General features: G+C 35.9%; 2 protein-coding genes across 3 annotated transcripts; both read left to right on the top strand.

The window, feature by feature from the left end:
• The first annotated feature begins 8,997 nt into the window (after positions 1–8,997).
• Positions 8,998–11,894, top strand: LOC140875510 (uncharacterized). Of its 2 annotated transcripts, none has more exons than XM_073279213.1 (5): positions 8,998–9,199; positions 10,449–10,575; positions 10,722–10,811; positions 10,898–10,996; positions 11,426–11,894. In XM_073279213.1, the coding sequence occupies exons 1-5, from the start codon at positions 9,132–9,134 to the stop codon at positions 11,525–11,527; spliced, it is 486 nt and encodes a 161-aa protein (XP_073135314.1). In that variant the 5' UTR covers positions 8,998–9,131; the 3' UTR covers positions 11,528–11,894. The 2 variants fall into 2 exon arrangements, with proteins under 2 accessions (XP_073135314.1, XP_073135315.1); XM_073279214.1 differs by having other exon boundaries at positions 9,010–9,199; positions 10,449–10,563; positions 11,426–11,892.
• Positions 11,895–12,445: 551 nt separating this feature from the next.
• Positions 12,446–19,074, top strand: LOC140879983 (actin-related protein 9). Its single transcript, XM_073283996.1, has 20 exons — positions 12,446–12,529; positions 12,603–12,675; positions 12,760–12,869; positions 12,960–13,019; positions 13,112–13,177; positions 13,306–13,387; positions 13,970–14,169; positions 14,507–14,627; positions 15,453–15,517; positions 15,906–15,995; positions 16,186–16,236; positions 16,353–16,484; positions 16,825–16,914; positions 17,039–17,109; positions 17,199–17,392; positions 17,485–17,528; positions 17,603–17,652; positions 17,860–17,905; positions 18,236–18,286; positions 18,585–19,074. The coding sequence occupies exons 1-20, from the start codon at positions 12,527–12,529 to the stop codon at positions 18,726–18,728; spliced, it is 1,743 nt and encodes a 580-aa protein (XP_073140097.1). The 5' UTR covers positions 12,446–12,526; the 3' UTR covers positions 18,729–19,074.
• Positions 19,075–19,239: the final 165 nt, after the last annotated feature.

Genomic DNA, 19,239 nt, shown 5'->3' with positions numbered 1-19,239 from the left:
TAACTAACTTAAAGCCCATAATTAAATAAATAATTTTAAAAATTATAATTTTTACTAAAATAAAGTACTTAAATGTTTTTGGGCTTAAATAAAAATATTTAGGCCCATTAACTAATTAATTCATAAAAATTCATTGACTGGCCCATAAAATCACTGACTGACCCAAAAATTACTATGGGCCCACGAGCACATAAAAATCATTGGGCTAACTTAAAAATAATTTTGAAAGCCCAAATAAAATTATTTGTAAGCCCAAATAATTTTATTTCAAATTAATTGGCCCAAAATCAATTAAAACATAATATATTTAAAAATTAAAAATACTCGAGCCCGGCCCACCTAACCTGGACCCGAACCGACCTGACCCGACCCATGACCCTACTGACCTGACCCAGGCCCCAACCCGACCCGGGAACCCAACCTAACACCTAACCCGATCCCAACCCCTCTCATCCTCTCGGCTACGGCAGGCAGCAGCCATTCCATGGCTGCTGCTGCCCCGGTCCGGCCACCACTGGCCAGACTTCCGCCGACAGGACCTTCCCAGGGTCCTGCCGGTTCAAACCTAGCCTTCGCTCGGCTGAGTCAAGGCCTAGCATGACCAGCCGAGCCTCCCTTCCACCAAACCCTAAACTGCCGACTCCCAAGACCCATCTCGATCCCAGCCTTGAACCAGGCCAACTCCAGCCCTTAGCCCGACCATGGTTATCTTCCTAAGATCCTAACTCACCTCTTGACCGAGCCCTAGCCCCTGGACCGAGCCATGTAGAATAAAAACGTGAACCATGCCAATAACAACATCAAACATACATCAAAACCCTTCATACATTCATAAATCGAAAGTTTCTGATAAAAATTCTGAATAAAACTCATCATGCATGGTTAATAGCTTATATGGTGTCCAAAAGAAGGATTTAGACATGCCTTGAATTTATTTGACGAGAGTTGATGCGTTTACGGGTCTCCGAGACGACGAACGGACCAAAATTCCTCAAGGAATGGAGCTTGAATGATCGGATATGGGGTTTTTCTATTGGAAGCCGATGTAAAAATTGAAGATTGGGGTGGGGGAAGAAGGGTTGTCGGCTAAGTGGGATAATGGTAGGGTAGGTTTAGGTTTTAAATAAATTAAATAGAATAAAAATAGTATATTAATTAATTTAGGAATAAAATCATACCTAATTAAATATTTAAAACTCCATATTAACTTAATAATTCTGATAACACAACCAAAAATCCCGAAATATAAGATTAGGAAATTTTTAAATATTAATAAAAGTCATTAAAATGACTTATTTTGGCTAAAAATAAATCCTTAAATAAATATATAATTAAATACTAAAATTTTCTTGACAAAATATCTTAAAATATTATTTTAAGGCTCATAAAACTCATAAAATATTTTTGGCTAAATATTTTGGCATCTCGTCCGTCCACGGTCCCGTCTACGCGATCGACTCAAAAATATTCTCAAAAATCTAAAAATACAATAACTGCGGGTTAAATGATCTCAAAAATTTAAATCATGCATATAATCCACATAATAACACATAAATGTCATTTAACCCAAATATAAATTTTAAATAATTATTTTTCTTAATTATTCATGCAAATTTACGTATTAAAAATTTTCGGGTGTTACAGGTTGATCTTCCAGATCTACGCGTTCTTCCTGAGAGCCCTTTGTTTTCTCTCTGGTTCTATTCTAATAATGGGGATTAGAGATAGTGGAACGTGATACGCGTAATCTGGGGACCATAACCACGTTATATAGATAATTTTGTTAATTATCTCTATTATTTCTGTTTCAACCCATCACAAAACCAGAAATAATATTTTAGTCTCTACACATCAAAAGGCCCACGTCGTATTAGATACATTAAAGTCCAATTATTGAAAATTTTAATTGATCACTTTATTTTGGACTCAACTTAACTGACAACCCACAATACATAATTATTCACATATAAGCCCATATAATTAAATTGATCTAACAATCTCACACTTGGGCTATATGTATAACCTTATAATTATGTTTCGTGAAAATAACCTTATGAGCTCAAAACCGCTGTCATTCCTGAATGTATCTACGCTAAATCCGGTCCATCAATCGTGTCAACATAGGATCAAAGCAGCCTTCGTTACATTTATGGTAACTAGACCCATCAATGGTCACATATGCCAAAACAATTGAATGACATGGATTATGACATGGATGTGCAGCATAGAAATTTCATGCAATGTGATCATAACATGCCTATTTCCAACTGGTCCTCCCTAAACCTTATTGAGATCAAACTTTAGCCATAATCAGAGTATGAATAAACTGAAACTTTATTTCTGCAGAAAATAACCAAATAGCTGAAAATGTCTATAACAGAAAAGCATTAAAAATTACAAACTCCCACTAAAACTGAATATCCTCAATCCTCAATTGACACAACACCCATACGAGCTGTATGCTCATGAAACAATTTGGGTGGTAGTCTCTTTGTAAGCGGATCCGCAACCATGGAGTTTGTACCAATATGATCAATAGACAACTGTCCACTCTGAATTCTTTCTTTAACAACCAGGAACTTGATGTCAATGTGCTTTGACTTCGTCTAGCTCCTGTTGTTATTGGAGTATAAAACTGCTGACTTATTGTCACAATGTAACTTCAGTGGTCTATCAATACCATCAACAATGCGCAGTCCCGTGACAAAATTTCGCAGCCATATTCCGTGATTGGATGCCTCGTAACATGCTACAAACTCCGCTGCCATAGTGGAAGAGGCTATAAGAGACTGTTTAGCACTCTTCCAAGAAATGGCACCTCCAGCAAGGAGATAGATGTAACCCAAAGTAGATTTCATACTATCTTGGCATCCAGCAAAATCGGAGTCAGTATACCCAATGATCTCAAGCTGATCCAACCTCCGATACATGAGCATGTAATCTTTTGTTCTCTGTAAGTACCTTAAAACTCTTTTGACTGCTTTTCAATGATCCATTCCTGGATTACTTAGATATCGGCCCAACATCCCTATCACGTATGCAATATCTGGACGTGTACAAACCTGAGCATACATTAGACTCCCCACTGCAGATGCATAGGGAATCTTCTGCATTTCCTTTTCCTCAAAATCATTCTTGGGACACTGATTGAGACTGAATTTTTCTCCTTTAGCCACAGGGGTATCACCTAGTTTACAATATTGCATCCCATATCGCTTGAGAACCTTCTCGATATAGCCTTTCTGTGATAATCCAAGCATACCTCGAGAGCGATCCCAATGTATCTGGATACCCAGTACAAATGATGCATCACCAAGATCTTTCATCTCAAAATTCTTAGCTAGAAATCTCTTGGTGTCATGCAACATATCTATATCATTGCTAGCGAGTAGGATGTCATCAACATATAAAACCAGAAAAATATGCTTCCTCCCACTGAACTTATGGTATACACAATCATCAACCAAATTCATCTCAAAACCGAACGAGATGATCACTTGATGAAACTTAAAATACTACTGTCGAGATGCATGCTTGAGTCCATAGATGGATTTTTTGAGTTTGCAAACCATATTATTTGTATTTTCAGACACAAAATTTTCTGGTTGCACCATATAAATCGTTTCATCAATGTCACCATTCAGAAACGCTGTCTTAACATCCATCTGATGTAACTCAAGGTCGAAATGTGCCACTAATGCCATTATAATCCTGAAAGAGTCTTTCGAAGAAACTTGAGAGAAAGTCTCTTTATAATCAATGCCTTCTTTCTGTGTAAAGCCTTTTGTAACAAGACATGTCTTGTATCTTTCCACATTACCTTTCGAATCCCTCTTGGTTTTAAATATCCATTTGCAACCAATGGGCCTCGCACCTTTAGGTAATGGGACAAGATCCCAAACGCCATTGTCTTTCATAGACTTTATCTCCTCATCCATGGCATTAATCCACTTTTGAGAGTTAGAACTTTCCATGGCTTGACGGAAGTTGATAGGATCATCCTCCATCATTCCAATGTCTACCTCATGTTCTTGAAGAAATACAATGTAATCATCTGGCACCGCATTTCTTCTCTCTCTAGTGAATCTCCTTAATGGCATAGGTTCTGGAGGTGCTTGAGTTTGTTCATCCTGAATATTGTCTTGAATGGGAGGATCTCCAATATTGTCTTGTATTGTGTCTTGGGCAAGGTCAGAAATGATATCCTGATCAGTTCCCAAAACACCTGTGGGAATATTCACATATTCCTCTTCAAAGACAATATCTCTAACTTTATCTCCCCCCGCAAACTCGGCAACCTCAAAGAACCGGGCATTTTCCGACTCAAAAATCGACTTAGTTGTGGGATCATAAAACTTGTACCCCCTAGATCTTTCAGAGTATCCAATAAAATAACAACTAACCGTCCTTAAGTTCAGTTTCTTTTCATTAGGCTTGTAAGGCCTTGCCTCAGCTGGACATCCCCAAACGTGCAAATGCTTAAGACTAGGCTTTTTGCATGTCCAAAGTTCATAAGGGGTTTTGGTCTTTGCTTTTGTCGGAACCCTGTTAAGGATATATGCTGCAGTCTTTAGCGCTTCTCCCCAGAGTGATTCTGGTAAGGTAGAATGACTAATCATACTCCTCACCATGTCCTTAAGCGTTCTGTTTCGTCTTTCAGCAACACCATTCATAGTGGGCGAACCCGGCATAGTATACTGTGGGACGATACCGCATTCCTCTAGGAATTTAGCAAAAGGTCCTGGACGTTGTTCACCTGAACCGTCATATCTACTATAGTATTCACCACCACGGTCAGATCTAACGGTTTTAATCTTTAAGCCAAGTTTATTTTCAACTTCAGCTTTATAATTTTTAAACACATCCAATGGCTGTGCCTTTTCATGAATGAGATAAATGAAGCCATATCTTGAAAAATCGTCTGTGAACGTTATAAAATACTGTTGACTATTCCAAGAAGCCGAAGGGAATGACCCACAAATATCAGTATGTATAAGTTCTAAAACGCCTGAAGTCCGGTTGGCTTCAAATCTCTTCTTATTGGTTTGTTTTCCTTTTATACAATTAACACAAATATTAAAATCTGTGAAATCTAAAGGCTCGAGAATTTCGTCTGACACAAGTTTCTGTATTCTCCTTTCGGAGATATGTCCTAATCTCTTGTGCCATAACGCAGCTGAATTCTCACTGATTAATTTTCTTTTAGTGCCTTTACTGGTTTGCAGGGATTCGTTAAATGAAGCAATAGTATCCAAAGAATAAAGATTATCATAGCCTGATAAAGAACCGAAACCAACTAAATTTGAATCACGAAACAAACTGAATATTCTATTTCCAAAAGAACAAGAAAAACCAGATTTGTCCAATGCAGAAATAGAAACCAAATTCCGCCTAAAAGACGGTACAATAAATGTTTCAAAAAGATCCAAATAAATTCCAGTCTTTAACAATAATCTAAATTTCCCAATTGCTTCAACTTGAACTTTGTTGCCATCACCAACATAGATGAATCTTTCAGCATCATTTGGTTTTCGGCAATCCAGGCAACCCTGCATAGACACACTGATGTGAGTTGTTGCACCAGAATCTATCCACCACATGTGTCTAGGCACTAAAATTAAATTAATTTCAGAACAAACCATATTAAGAAGCATACCTTTATTAGCACGCCAAGCGTGATAATTAGTGCAATGCCTCTTCATATGCCCTTCACCACCACAAAAGAAACATGCATTACTTGAAGAATCACTAGGATCCTTCTTTTGTTTCTTTAGAGGTTGTGTAACTGCAGCTTCCTTACCCTTCTTTTTATTTTCTTTATCCTTGGTTTTTGAGGTAGAGGCGAAATGAGTACTTTCTGTCTTATCTTGCTTCAATCTTTCCTCTTCCTGAACACAGTGTGAGATGAGCTCATTCAGAGACCAAGTCTCTTTCTCACAGTTATAGCTCACCTTAAACTGGTTAAACTGATGAGAAAGAGATAACAGAACCAAATGCACTTGCAAGTCCTCAGAGAGTTCAAGCTTAAGTGCTTTCAATTTTGAAGCAAGATGAGACATTTCCATAATGTACTCCCGGATATTGCCTTTACCCTTATACCTCATTGAAATTAGATTTGCCAAGAGTGTATCAATTTCAGCCTTTTCATTCTTGACAAACCTCTTTTCAATATCTGTAAGGAAATCTTTTGTCGTAGTGATGTCGCTAGACATCGTGCCCCTGAATGTTTCCGGAATAGCTTTCTTCATAATCATAAGACACATGCGAGTCGACCTCTCCCACTTTTCAAACTCCCTCTTATCATCAGAGGTACTCTTATCAGTAAGAGCAGGAGGACGGTCAACCCTTATCGCAAGATCTAGATCCATGACTCCGAGAACTATAAGCAAATTCTCTTGCCATGATTTGAAGTTTGAGTCATTTAACAGAGAAATTGAATTGATGTTGGAGGAATTGAATTGATGTTGGAACTGATATTCGCAGGAATTAAATCTGAAGCCAGAAAACAAAAAAATAAAATAAAAAATTACATGCTCAACAAATATCCATATAAAATAATCAATAAATTCAAATAATGTAAACCCCATTACAGAATACTGATAACTCCATTAATATTTTATCTTTGGACAAAATATTAAATTGTAAGTGATATCCTGACATAGTAGTCAAACACTGACAATAAATATTATGTCAAATAAAAATCTTCCTTTAGGCCGATTTATTATTTACATAAAACCGAATAACTGTCACATGTTCACCACCACACATGCATATGTAAAAATATTAAATATTAAACTTCCTTTGGACCGAATAATACTTATAAAAATTACATACGCAAAAAATCTTTTATATTTTAAAATAAATTAAAATCCACAAGAGAGGTCACTTTGGCGACATCATGTTTCAATTAATTAATTTTAAAATATATAAAATAAATCTTATCATTATTTGAATAAATTAAATATTTAAACCTTAAACCCAAAAATAAAATATTGGATTTATAACTAAATTAAACTTTATCCAAAAAATATGTGATGGGTCAAAAAATTTTCTCAAATCTGAAATTACAGTGTTTTAAAAAAAATAATTTTTTTTTTAAATTTTCGAATTTTCGAAAATTACCAAAAAAATAGAAACCCTAACCCATCACCCATCTCACGCCGCCGCCACCGCCGCCGCCCATTCCCGGCCAAATTCGACCGACCAATGGCAGCACACATGGAGGCGACCACCATGGCACCGTCACCAGTCCAGATCGTGCCTTTATCGGCCGGAGAAGGAGGCCTGAATTTTTCGAATTCGCGCAGAAACAGTAGTCGAAACTTTGGGGTCCAAATTCGATCAATATCCGACGTAATCCGGCGTTAATCTGGTTCTAAGTGAGGCGCCTGTATGTCTCCTACAAAACGCCTCATCCCCCGCCGTTCGAAAATTGCCGTAGGTTGGCCGTTTTCAGCGTTTTTCGGCGGCTCCAGAAACCCTGATCGGGAAATTCAAAATTTTCCAGTTTTTTTTTTTTTAAAAAAAATAAATCCGAAAATAAAAAAAAATATACTGGACTGAAAATTACGAATTTCATACACAATAATCATATTCTGTTTTCGATTAAACCAAATCGAATATAATATACATCTTAATGATTTAAACATGAGTGACTTTGATACCACTTGTTGGAAATATTAAATCCATAAAATTATAGCCAGAATCGTCATGCAAATCATTAAGATTAATCTAAAAAACTTAAAGCGGAAGCATACCTGAAGCCATGGTCTTAAATCTGTAGAAATCTGTAGAGAACGACTGGTTGATCTTCCAGATCTACGCGTTCTTCCTGAGAGCCCTTTGTTTTCTCCCTGGTTCTATTCTAATAATGAGGATTAGAGATAGTGGAACGTGATACGCGTAATCTGGGGACCATAACCACGTTATATAGATAATTCTGTTAATTATCTCTATTATTTATGTTTCAGTCCATCACAAAACCAGAAATAATATTTTAGTCTCTACACATCAAAAGACCCACATCGTATTAGATACATTAAAGTCCAATTATCAAAAACTTTAATTGATCACTTTATTTTGGACTCAACTTAACTGACAACCCACAATACATAATTATTCACATATAAGCCTATATAATTAAATTGATCTAACAGTTCACTCTACTCAAGAAGAGCGCTATGATATATATCAGGATAAAACTTCAATGGAGAAGCTATGTTTTTTTTTTAAATTATTATTATTTTAAGATAATTAACAAGTTGGTTACAAGAAATTTTGATGTTTGTAAGATAATCAATAGTTCGGGTTGATTGTGGGTTACTATTATGTTTACTGGTACGTAGTTGAGATATATATATACTTTGTGTGTAATATATAATACATTTTTATATAACATGAACGTAATATATTATATTTTTAAAATATTTTTATGATCTACTTAGATTACAGTGTACGAACTCAAATGAACGATTTTTTACATATATATAAATTTTTGAGAAAATCAAATCAATTTTTTTTATATCTAAAAAATTATATAAATTACTTTTTTATTCTAAAAAAATTCATTTTTTAACATTAAAAAATCTAATTTCTCAAAATTAGTAACTTTACTTTGTTTTCATATCGATAGCTTTATTTATTTTTCATTTCTTAAAAAAACTATTTAATAAAAATATTTTTTAACATGTTCAAAATTAATATTTTGTTCTTGATAAAAATTATATGAGTATATATATAAATGTTATTAATAAAACAAGAATTTTAAAATAAGAATGCAAAATTTTTAATATAAATAATATTATTTTTAATTGTCAAATCCAAATTCCTAATCATATTTTAAATTCTTGCCAAACACACAAAGAAATTCCAATTCTATGAATTTCAAATCCAATTTCAATCCAATTTCAAATCCAATTCCTATTTTTCATGCATCCAAACACACTGAAAATTGTGGAAAATCGCATCTTACCAACTCCCCCCCGCTTGCTCTCATAGTACAGCCAATTATTATTTTCGATTCCTTTTAAGTCAATTTATTTTTTTTCCTTCACGAAGTGTGAAACATTTCCTTTGTCACCCGCTCAGCCAGAGCCAGAGGGTATTTGAAGAGCAAAGGGCAGTGAGAAAACATGGGTTTCTCATCATTTCTTGGAAGAGTGCTGTTTGCTTCAATCTTCATCTTATCTGCATGGCAAATGTAACCCACTTCTCTTTTTCCCATTTTTTGTTTTGTTTTCCTCTGTTTGGTAATCAGATCTGTTGTGTATTTAGATATGTATGCTAATTTAATGCTATTTATGTGATTTTATAATATGTGGAGACTTTTCTCGTGGTTTCAGATCTAAATCTTTTGTTTAGGTTTTTTCTTTAAAAATTACTTTTGACCAGGAGAAGATGGAAAACAAATTGATCTCGTTGTGTTGTGTTGCGAGGAGATTGTCCTGTTTATTTTCATATTGGTAGATTGTAAGTAGTGCGAAGTATTGGAAAGGCACGACTTTTAAGTGGGTCTTGTGTTTTTGGGGAGTGCTGAGGTATCATGTTTGAAGTTTTAGCTAGTTGCTTATCTTGCTTCTTGATTAGCTATACCTTTCCTTAATTTTTCTTTTGGCAACCGGGATTGTGTTTTTACTTCAGGGGATCCATATAGATTATATTAGCTTACTTATCAAAAAGGGGAGGAATAAGTGAAGAAATGGAATATAACTTGGACTCTTGTTGAACAAATCAAACTTGACATCGTGTTCTAAATATTTCTTTGTAAGTGTTTACAATCGAAGTGCTATGAAATTTTAGTGGATTTAGGGATTAGAATTTGCTGAACAAATGGCAACAATTGGATGGAGTCATTCTTTCAGAAATTTTGGCTTAGTATACATTAAAGGTAGTGGTGTTCCTGAGAAATCATTAAATACAACGATCAACCTTTACTGTTTAATTGCTTTAATTTGTTTGTCTGGGTGGATTTTTTTTGCCAAACCATCCTACTAGTGAATTTGTTTTACATGAATAATTGTTAAGAAACTTTTTTATAAAATGAGGGAAACCAATGGTAATACAGAAGAATCCTGAAAGACCCAAGTCATGGAAGATGTTCTGTTTGCTGCTGATGTCAGTGTTAAACATGGTTTTCAGACAAAGTCAAAGTATGTGGACTGGCCAAAAATGGTATGTAGGATGTAACAAGAACACATAGAAGGGCTTGTCTAACAAATGCTAAATTGTGACTTTTGGAATCAGAGAATGCTAGAATCGAGCAAGAATTATATCTTAGGTTTGCTTTATAGGCTAATTACTGTTCACTCGATAAGATTTTCAAACATTTACAGCCTTTGGTTTTTGGTATTTTTTATATACTGTGTATGATGTAAATCCTCATAATTTCCAGTTTGTGAGCACCTTTTATTATATTGCTCTCTACCAATGTGGCTTGCATTGTTTTTTAGGTTCAACGAATTTGGAAATGATGGTGGGCCTGCGGCAAAAGAATGGGCTCCAAAGCTTGAGCTTGTCAAAACGTTCATCGATGGAAAAATCGGGAAAAACGATATATACTTTGATGTAAAGCCTCTGGTATTCTTGATCTAGAATCCATTCCTGTATATAGTGTTCCTTTAAAAAAAAAAAGGAAAGGAAAAGAAAAGAAAAGAAAAGAAAAAAGAAACTACTGTTCTGTCATCATTCGGTGTATGTTGATTCTGGTTATGTACGCTTTGCAGGCTAGGACTTTTGTTGCTACCTGTATTTTTCTGAAGGGGTTTGGAGGTCTTTTATTTGTCCTAGGCAGCGGTTTTGGTGCTTTTCTTTTGGTAAGATCATCTGATCCTACCTTAACATTGATTTGAAGGAGTTTCATTGTGACCACTTTTTACTTGCTTTCTTATCGATGATGCAGATATTCTACTTGATTTTGACGACTCCCATCTTGTATGACTTTTACAACTATGATGTTGGCGAGCCAAAATTTTTCGTACTCTTACGCGAGTTCCTCCAGGTAATGCTGAAAGCCTGAAACCATCGTAACCATTGACAAAAAAACCAGATAATTTTTTATCATACTGGTTCTTGTAGGGATGAATCGAGGAATTCGTACGGGAATTGTAGTTCTAGAAAAATGACATTTTTTCCCCCGAAAACCGACTTTGTAAATTATTTGTGTTATTTGTGTTTTCTAGCTAGAGTGACTCGATTTACCTTTTATTGGCAGTAGGTAATGCTGAAACCATCGTAACCATTGACAAAAAACCAGATAATTTTTTATCATACTGGTTCTTGTAGGGATGAATCAAGGAATTCGAACGGGAATTGTAATTCTAGAAAAAATGACATTTTTCCCCCCCGAAAGGCGAAAACCGACTTTGTAAATTATTTGTGTTATTTGTGTTTTCTAGCTAGAGTGACTTGATTTACCTTTTATTGGCAGTGTGTGGCATATCTCGGCGCATTGCTTTTCTTCCTGGGAATGAAGAACTCGATTTTGAGGAAGCTACAGAAGAAAAAGGCCCCAAAACCGAAGGCAGCTTGAGAGTTAGATTATTTTCTGGGATAAAAGAAAAGACAGCTTAGGATTGGAATGAAGTGCAGTTAGTTCACGAATGGACATTTCTGATGTTTGGATGGATGGATGTCTATTGGTTATCCCTTGTTGGAAAAGGGTTCATATACATGGATATACATCATCAGCCTTGCAAGTCTTCTTATCTCATTGAATTGCATCCTTTGCTTGTTGTGAGGTTGAATATGAAAGAAGGTGGTTCATGATGTGGCCAAGAATCTATAACTAGTATGCCAATTAAAGGGATGAAACTGTATTTCTTAATTTAAGAAACTTAATCATGCCAAGTTTTGATATTCTTTTGGAAGATCGATCAGAATTTTAATATAATCTATTAAATGGGTTTGAGAAACATCATAAAAGTTTTTTCGAATCATTAGACTGATTTTCTACTCGATCTATGAAGAATGTAAAAAAAAATGCTTCTAATTAAATATATGGATGGAATCATGGAATCAATCTAAAAACCCAAACACGCCCCAATATATAGTTCTAGCTCCTACCCGAATTCATGTGGTGTGTGTCAAAATTGGTTAGCGGGACATATCAATCCACAACTTATCGCAACCTACCGTTAGCGGGACGGATCGGACCGACGTTTTTGGTGGGTTGGAAAAACACCAACTTAACTCACCTATTTTAGGTAGTAGAAGTCAACTCGACGAACTTAACTGTAATTGGCAGATTGGGTGCCACAACCCACCGTTAAACAAGGCGGCCGCGGACTAACTCACCATTTGATGGATTGGTCGATTCTTAACTCAACCCACCTATTTTATATTATTTATATTATGGACCAATCATGTAACCTCACTCAATTTGAAACCAGTAGAGGTGACTAGTCAATTTATTCTTTTTTTTTAAAAAAAGAATTTACTCTTTTTCAAATTAAATGAAATGAATCGTTTAGCTGAGACCTAACACGATTTAAGTTGAGCCGAAGCCATAGCTTTACGTTCTGCTTCTTCCATGGTAAGCACTAAAAATCCTCTCACGAAATGATCCTTCAGTGTACTCACCGGGGTTTTTAATCTGATGCACTCAGGATTACCTCAAATCGGTGGTTCCCTCTCAACTGCTCGCAGAGCGCGGTTCCAACCTCGTTGTAATAAACCCTGGTACACACGAAAGCATTGGCTTGCTTTCAATTCTCAGTTTTAATTCTTCTAAAATTTATGATTTTTTCTTGTGGGTTGATTTAGGTTCAGCTAATATAAGAGTAGGACTGGCACAACATGATTCGCCGCATACTATTCCGCATTGCATTGCTAGACGCACATCGCAAATGCCTAAAAAAAACGTTCAAGATCAGGTAACTGGTTTATTTTCTTAGATGTTCAGAGTTTTTAGCTCAGAGATTTGATTTTTATCCCTTGCCTCGGTTTTTGTCCCCTTCTTGCAGTTGCTTAATTCTCAGGTTACCACGGCGCAACATATGGAGCGGGAAAGGGCTTATGATATTGTTAGTTGATTTTTTTTTTAAAAAAATTACTGATTGGAAGATTCAAGAATCTGCCTTTCTGTGTTCGTTATTCTCATGTACTGGTTTGGCAGATTGCATCATTGCTGAAAATTCGGTTTTTAGATGAAGAAGTGACTAACGATCAATTCCCTCAGAAGGTAATGTCTTTCGCAGAGAAATTGTATCATGAACTGGATTTTTAACTAAAATTTTGGGATCTTGGCGTTTTGCATTTCTGGTATCATAAAGGTTATTGAGATAGTAGTTTGAAATCTTTATTTTGCAGATGGGTCGTGTGGATGCCTTTCCTTCTCAAAGTAAAGAGAGAAAAGAGACTGTTATTCCATGGACTGAAGTGTTTGAGAAAGGCATGTATTCGTTTTTAGTGGATGGAAAATAGGATTCTTGGTGCTTCTCTTTCATCCTTGTCCTTAATCAGTCTTGCTATCTATCAAGTACTGTTCTTTATTTATGACGATTCACTCATTCTTTTCAAAAAAAACATTTAATGTGTATCTCTAAAAACCATATATGTGCTTGGCTGAATAGTGCACTTCGGCCGCTGCGTAGTCAGTTTGATGACTCATGGCAGTTAGCCTATTACTTCCAGATATTGTTGCTTAGATTTGTAGCCTTATCTGGCTCATTGGATTGTGAAGTTCTGGCATGTGCATCAGTGCATGTGTTCGGTAGTTATTTTTTACACATTCAGTTAACCATCATAGAATTGTGTTGAAACATATAGTTTATGTTCCTCCATTATGTTTGTGAATGTGTGGGATTTAGAAGCACCAATCAGTAGTTTCTATGATAGTTAAACTCATTATTTTTTTGACAACACTTGATTCATTTCCCTTATGCATTATTATGTGGTGTCATGGCATATAGTCTGGTCTGTTTTAGTTAAAATATATTTTAATTTTAAATCATCAATAACGATGTAATCATAGGTAATTCACTGGGATCTGGAGAAGCATTGATCCAGAAGGAAGGTAAAACAGATGAGGAAGACAGTTCCTCTGAGCCTAAGTACAGGGAGTACATTTGTGGTGAAGAAGCTCTGAGAATATCTTCAAGTGAACCATATGTCTTGCGCCGTCCTATTCGCAGAGGTCACCTTAACATATCTCTTCATTATCCTGTGCAGCAGGTACTATCTATCAATATTTATATTTTATGATACTAAGATCCTTCTGCAGTCCGATGAACTTTTCATGTTAAATTTAATCTCGGGGGGGGGGGGGGGGGGGGGGGGGGTTGATTTTGTAGAAGGTCTACCTGTTATGATCACCAGGCCGCTGTATATTTCTGATTCAATTCATCACGTTCAACTACAACTTGAAATTTAAAACAATATGCAGCCAAAACCATTTCATCACATGCTACACAAGAACTGAAAGTTAATTTAATTTCTTAAAGAACAATGTTAAAAGTAGATATTTTCAAATTTAGTCTCAAGCTCTGAACATTAACACCACAATCTTCAGGTACTTGAGGATATGCTGACTATCTTGGATTGGATTTTGATCGATAAACTTCACATTCCTCGCAGTCAAAGACATATGTATTCTGCTGTCATTGTAGTCCCTGATACATTTGATAGTCGAGGTAATTATCGCATATTATTTTGTATTTTATCTGGGTGTTGACGCGTTAGTCTAATTGTCAAATGCAATATAATAAATTTATTCTATTACTTGCTAAAAATTAAACTTTTGTGCTCAATGCTTCAATTCTTGATAGCTTGGCGCATCTGGTGTCCGTGCATATCTGTGCAGTATTCTCATATGCTGCACAATTCACCATCGTTTTTGCTGTCATGTTTACTCAGTTCTGGCTCAAATCACTCTTATAATGGGCTTTCAAAGTCCTCTCTTATATTTGTTTTTCTTGAAATACTTACATTCAGGGTTACATCATGACTTTCAGAAGATAAATTATTTTGCTGTCAAAATATTTTTGTTTCCTTGAGAAGAGATCTTCGCTTTAGCTGCTTGGAAGGAGATGAGTTTAACTTTGAGCTCCATTGTAGAATAATGTAACAATGTCTCCGCCTTTTACAGTCACTTGTAATTTGTCACATCAAGTGGATGTGTTGCATCTTCTAGGATTTACCATCTAAGAAATTTATGCCTGTAGATTTTGCTGAAATATGTAGCATCGATCGCTATGGATAAGAATGTGGTAAGAAGCAGTTCCTAGAATTAAAAACATGACACATGATAGGCTAGTCCTCGGTGCATGTTGCTTAACAAGGGAAAAATAAGTTGAGGCCCCAAACTCGGCCCACCCTCATTCTTAATGTTCTATTGTAATTGACCTTTCTTTTCGTTTATGCTCATATTCCATTTGTCATAGTGCCACTAACCTGTGATCATGTCTTTGAATATGTGAGCTTGACAAATTTGCTGCATTTTGTATATCTGTGAGCAGAAATCAAGGAAGTTCTTACTATAGTGCTTCGAGACTTGTGTTTCAGCACAGCGGTAGTCCACCAGGTACTTCTTCCCGGTAAAATTTTCATCTAAACTAGTGGTCAGCACACACTTGGTGTGTGGGTATTAATATATAAACGAAAATAAAAACCCAGTTATCCAGTAATACTAATATAGAAGAAGGATAAAGTAAATTTGAAAATGATGAAGATGATTGGCTTCCAGTTGATTGCAAGCGGCGACCAAGAAAACATGTGCAATTCTGGATATTCACTTAACTATATGAATTATGTACAAGATGTTATACACCACCCTTTACTACGGCTAGAAGCTGCCCTCTCTAACTTGTAATGGTTGGAATATTTTAGTTAATCTTTGGTTCCTTTAGTCACTTATGTTCTTGATCTTTTCTCTTTTTATCACCTCTCATTCATTTTAACACATAATGTAGGAAGGACTAACTGCTGTCTTTGGGAATGGCTTGTCAACAGCATGTATTGTGAATATTGGTGCTCAGGTGACGTCAGTTATCTGCGTTGAGGTATTTATCTCAATCACCTGAGGAGTTCTTTTTTGTCGAGGATTTTTTCACCATATGTACTTATCAACAACATTATTGAAGATTTTTTTCAGGCATATGGAAGAATTGGAAATCATATTTGTCTTGATTAAAATTACTTGATAGCAACAAATGCTCCTCATTTACCTGATTGCCTTCTGTTGATGTTTAGGATGGAGTGACTTTACCTAACACACAGATTACTCTACGATATGGTGGAGAGGTGAATATTGAGTTTTATCTTTTTAGTTTGGTTGTTAATTGTTAATGAGATGGTACTGAGACAAATATATTCCTGCCTTCTCAATTACTGAATCCTGATGTTATTTTTTGATTCAGGATATATCAAGATGCCTTCTCTGGACTCAGAGGCATCATCAAACATGGCCACCAATTCGCAGTGATCCTCTGACAAAACCCATAGACTTGTTGATGCTCAACAGGCTAAAAGAGTCTCACTGTCTAATTAGGGTGAGTTCAACACTATTAACTTCATGAAATTTGTCCTTAAGATGCTAGTTTTTTCGATGTATTTTGATCATGTTAATTTCCTAGATCAAGATAAGTTTTTGGAACAAAGTATTTAGTTGATGACCAAGGAACCTAAAATTAGAGGTATTGAATGATTTAATCTTAAGTTATTAGGTTATTTATTCAGTGATCTTTTTGGCTATGAAAGATATGGGTTGTCATCTGACCTCTGCCATTAAGGTTCCTTTTGACAACTGATTCATCACGAGACTACTCATTACTTTGATACATGACTTTTATGAGAAAATGAGCATCGAATCATTTTAGACTTGATGTTCAGGAAGGAGAAGTTGAAGCTGTTGCTGTAGTTCATTCATATGAAGATGGCATACCACCTGGGTCTCACAAGACAAGACTAACCGCTCTTAATGTATGCCTTAGAAACTAATCTGTTAAACTTTTTTTTTTACTTTACAATTCTTTATTTGTAGTGGGCAAAATACTGGTTTACACTACATTCGTGCAATAGATTTGATATATTGTGCTGAAAGCAGGTTCCCCCTATGGGTTTGTTCTACCCTATGCTTTTGGCTCCGGATGTGTATCCCCCACCACCTCGCTCTTGGTGAGTAATGTCAAGTCCAGGTTTTATTTTACTAAATTCTGCTAATTTGCATTGCCCGTTTCTCAAACAATAATTATTTTCAACTCCAGGTTCAGTGATAACGAGGATATGCTGGAAGATACATGGGACTTTCCTAGGAGACCCGATATGTCGGATGGTTACTTCCCTTCTAGCAGTGGATTTTATCCTATGTGGGAAGCTTACCCTATATTCCAATTGAAGCCAAAAAAAGAGGAAAATATTGGTCTTGCTGATGCTATTTCAAAAAGCATTCTTTCAACAGGTAAAGTTTAAATTTGTTACTGTATAAGCATCTGTCATTAACAAAACTGGATGGTTGTATAATTTGCTTCTGATTGATTTCGAAAATTTTAGGGCGCATTGACCTGCAGAGAAAGTTGTTCTGTAGCATGCAACTGGTGAGTTCTCCCCTTAGTTCTATTCAGATTTCGAGCATCCATGAATGGGAGCATGACATTATTCAGTCCTGCAGATTGGTGGAGTGGCTCTAACCGGGGGTCTCATTTCTGCAGTGGAAGAGAGGTTTGTTCTATTCTAATATGGAGTTGTTTCTTTTTAATTGTTAACATATGCACAAAAGCTAGAAATAAAGCATGCATCCAAAGATCCTCGAATTTGTTTCAGGTTCCCCTGGCGGTGCGTTTTTCTCATACATATTTTCAATAAGGCTACACAATAGTCATATTTACTTGGATGAACTTATTGTTTAACTCTTAATATTTCTCTCAGGGTTTTGCATGCTATTCCCTCTCATGAAGCTATTGATACCGTGGAGGTTAGTAGTTTTTGCCTCAGAAATTATACTACTATAAAATGCACGTTGAACTTGAATTAGCTAAAAAACTTGAGTATCCATATCTGAAAATGTAAGCAAATTCCCATCGGAAGCATCGTCTCTAATGTTATCAGTCTAAACCACAAAAGGAGACTACTGGAAACATGATATGCAAACCCTTTTATGTTTATAGAATCTTGATGCTGATCAATTAAGTACTGTCGAGAGATAATCAATTAGGATGTGTTTTATTAAATTTCTTGGAATCTTCCCTTATGATGATGGGTTTCTATGAAATGCTCAATACTTCCATAATGCAACAACTAACAGGTTTTGCAATCGAGAACAAATCCTGCCTTCGTTTCATGGAAAGGTGGAGTGGTAAGTGTTCTTGATATACATTTGCTTTGTTTTCCTAAAGGTAGTCGTTAAACCGAAAACCCTTTTTCGCTGCCTCGGCAATGTAATTATCTTTTCAATATTTCCTTATTTTTGTATTATATTCCGTGATAGCAAAATAAGTCACAAGTTTTATGTAAACATATAAGACAACTTTTTTGTTCTCATATTCATTAATACAAAATGTATACGATTTGGATGCTCGCAATCATCATGGTGTTCAGCAGTATCAGCTCAAGAGTAAGTGCTGCCATTAACTTGTCATGTTATCTTGCTGCAGATACTAGGTGTCCTCGATTTCACGCGGGATGCCTGGATACATCGCGATGACTGGATCAAGAATGGGATATACATTGGAAGCGGTAGAAAATACAAGGATTCTTATTTTCTTCAAGCCCAATCCATGTGTTACATAAATTCTTGACTTTGTGATGGATCTATTATTACCCTATTCTAGTTTGGTTCAAATAGTTCTGTATTCATGCCGTTTTAAGAGTTGCCAGTAATCAAAGAAAAAGGAAAAAGAATGCTACTCTTCATGTAATGGACCCTCCCTCCTCGAATGATAATATCGAACATACATGAAAAGATCCTAGCTGCTTGATTTCATAGATGGATCGTCCCCTGGTAATTGCATCCATATCAACAATTTATTATCAATATCCTGTCTCTTTTTAACGACCATTGACTGAAAAGAATATGATTCTGCACTCGACTCTTTTCTCCCATGCGTGTAATCCACGTGCCCCATATTTATAGCACACAAACCCTCCACCACCAATCTTTGCTCCTCCTTGAATTTCTTTCATCTTATAGCTCCACAACAATCATATCCTAAAAAAATGACAGACGACAATGGGAATAAAGATCTGTCTTTGAGGCGCCAATCGAGTCGGCTGCAGAGGGCGGCTCCGGCGTCAATACAGATTCGTCCG

This window comes from Henckelia pumila, chromosome 1, assembly GCF_033568475.1.
Source record: "Henckelia pumila isolate YLH828 chromosome 1, ASM3356847v2, whole genome shotgun sequence".
NCBI classification, from domain to species: Eukaryota; Viridiplantae; Streptophyta; class Magnoliopsida; order Lamiales; family Gesneriaceae; genus Henckelia; species Henckelia pumila.
The sequence above is the reverse complement of the archived record's forward strand: the minus strand, read 5'-3'. Positions and strand labels throughout refer to the sequence as shown.

Coding starts and splice junctions, on each gene's coding strand:
- LOC140875510 (XM_073279213.1), top strand. CDS start 9,132: ATGGGTTTCTCATCATTTCTTGGAAGAGTGCTGTTTGCTTCAATCTTC. Junction 10,812..10,897: donor GTTTTGGTGCTTTTCTTTTG/GTAAGATCATCT, acceptor TCGATGATGCAG/ATATTCTACTTGATTTTGAC. Junction 10,997..11,425: donor TCTTACGCGAGTTCCTCCAG/GTAATGCTGAAA, acceptor TTTTATTGGCAG/TGTGTGGCATATCTCGGCGC.
- LOC140879983 (XM_073283996.1), top strand. Junction 16,485..16,824: donor AGTCTCACTGTCTAATTAGG/GTGAGTTCAACA, acceptor CTTGATGTTCAG/GAAGGAGAAGTTGAAGCTGT. Junction 17,653..17,859: donor ATTTCTGCAGTGGAAGAGAG/GTTTGTTCTATT, acceptor TATTTCTCTCAG/GGTTTTGCATGCTATTCCCT.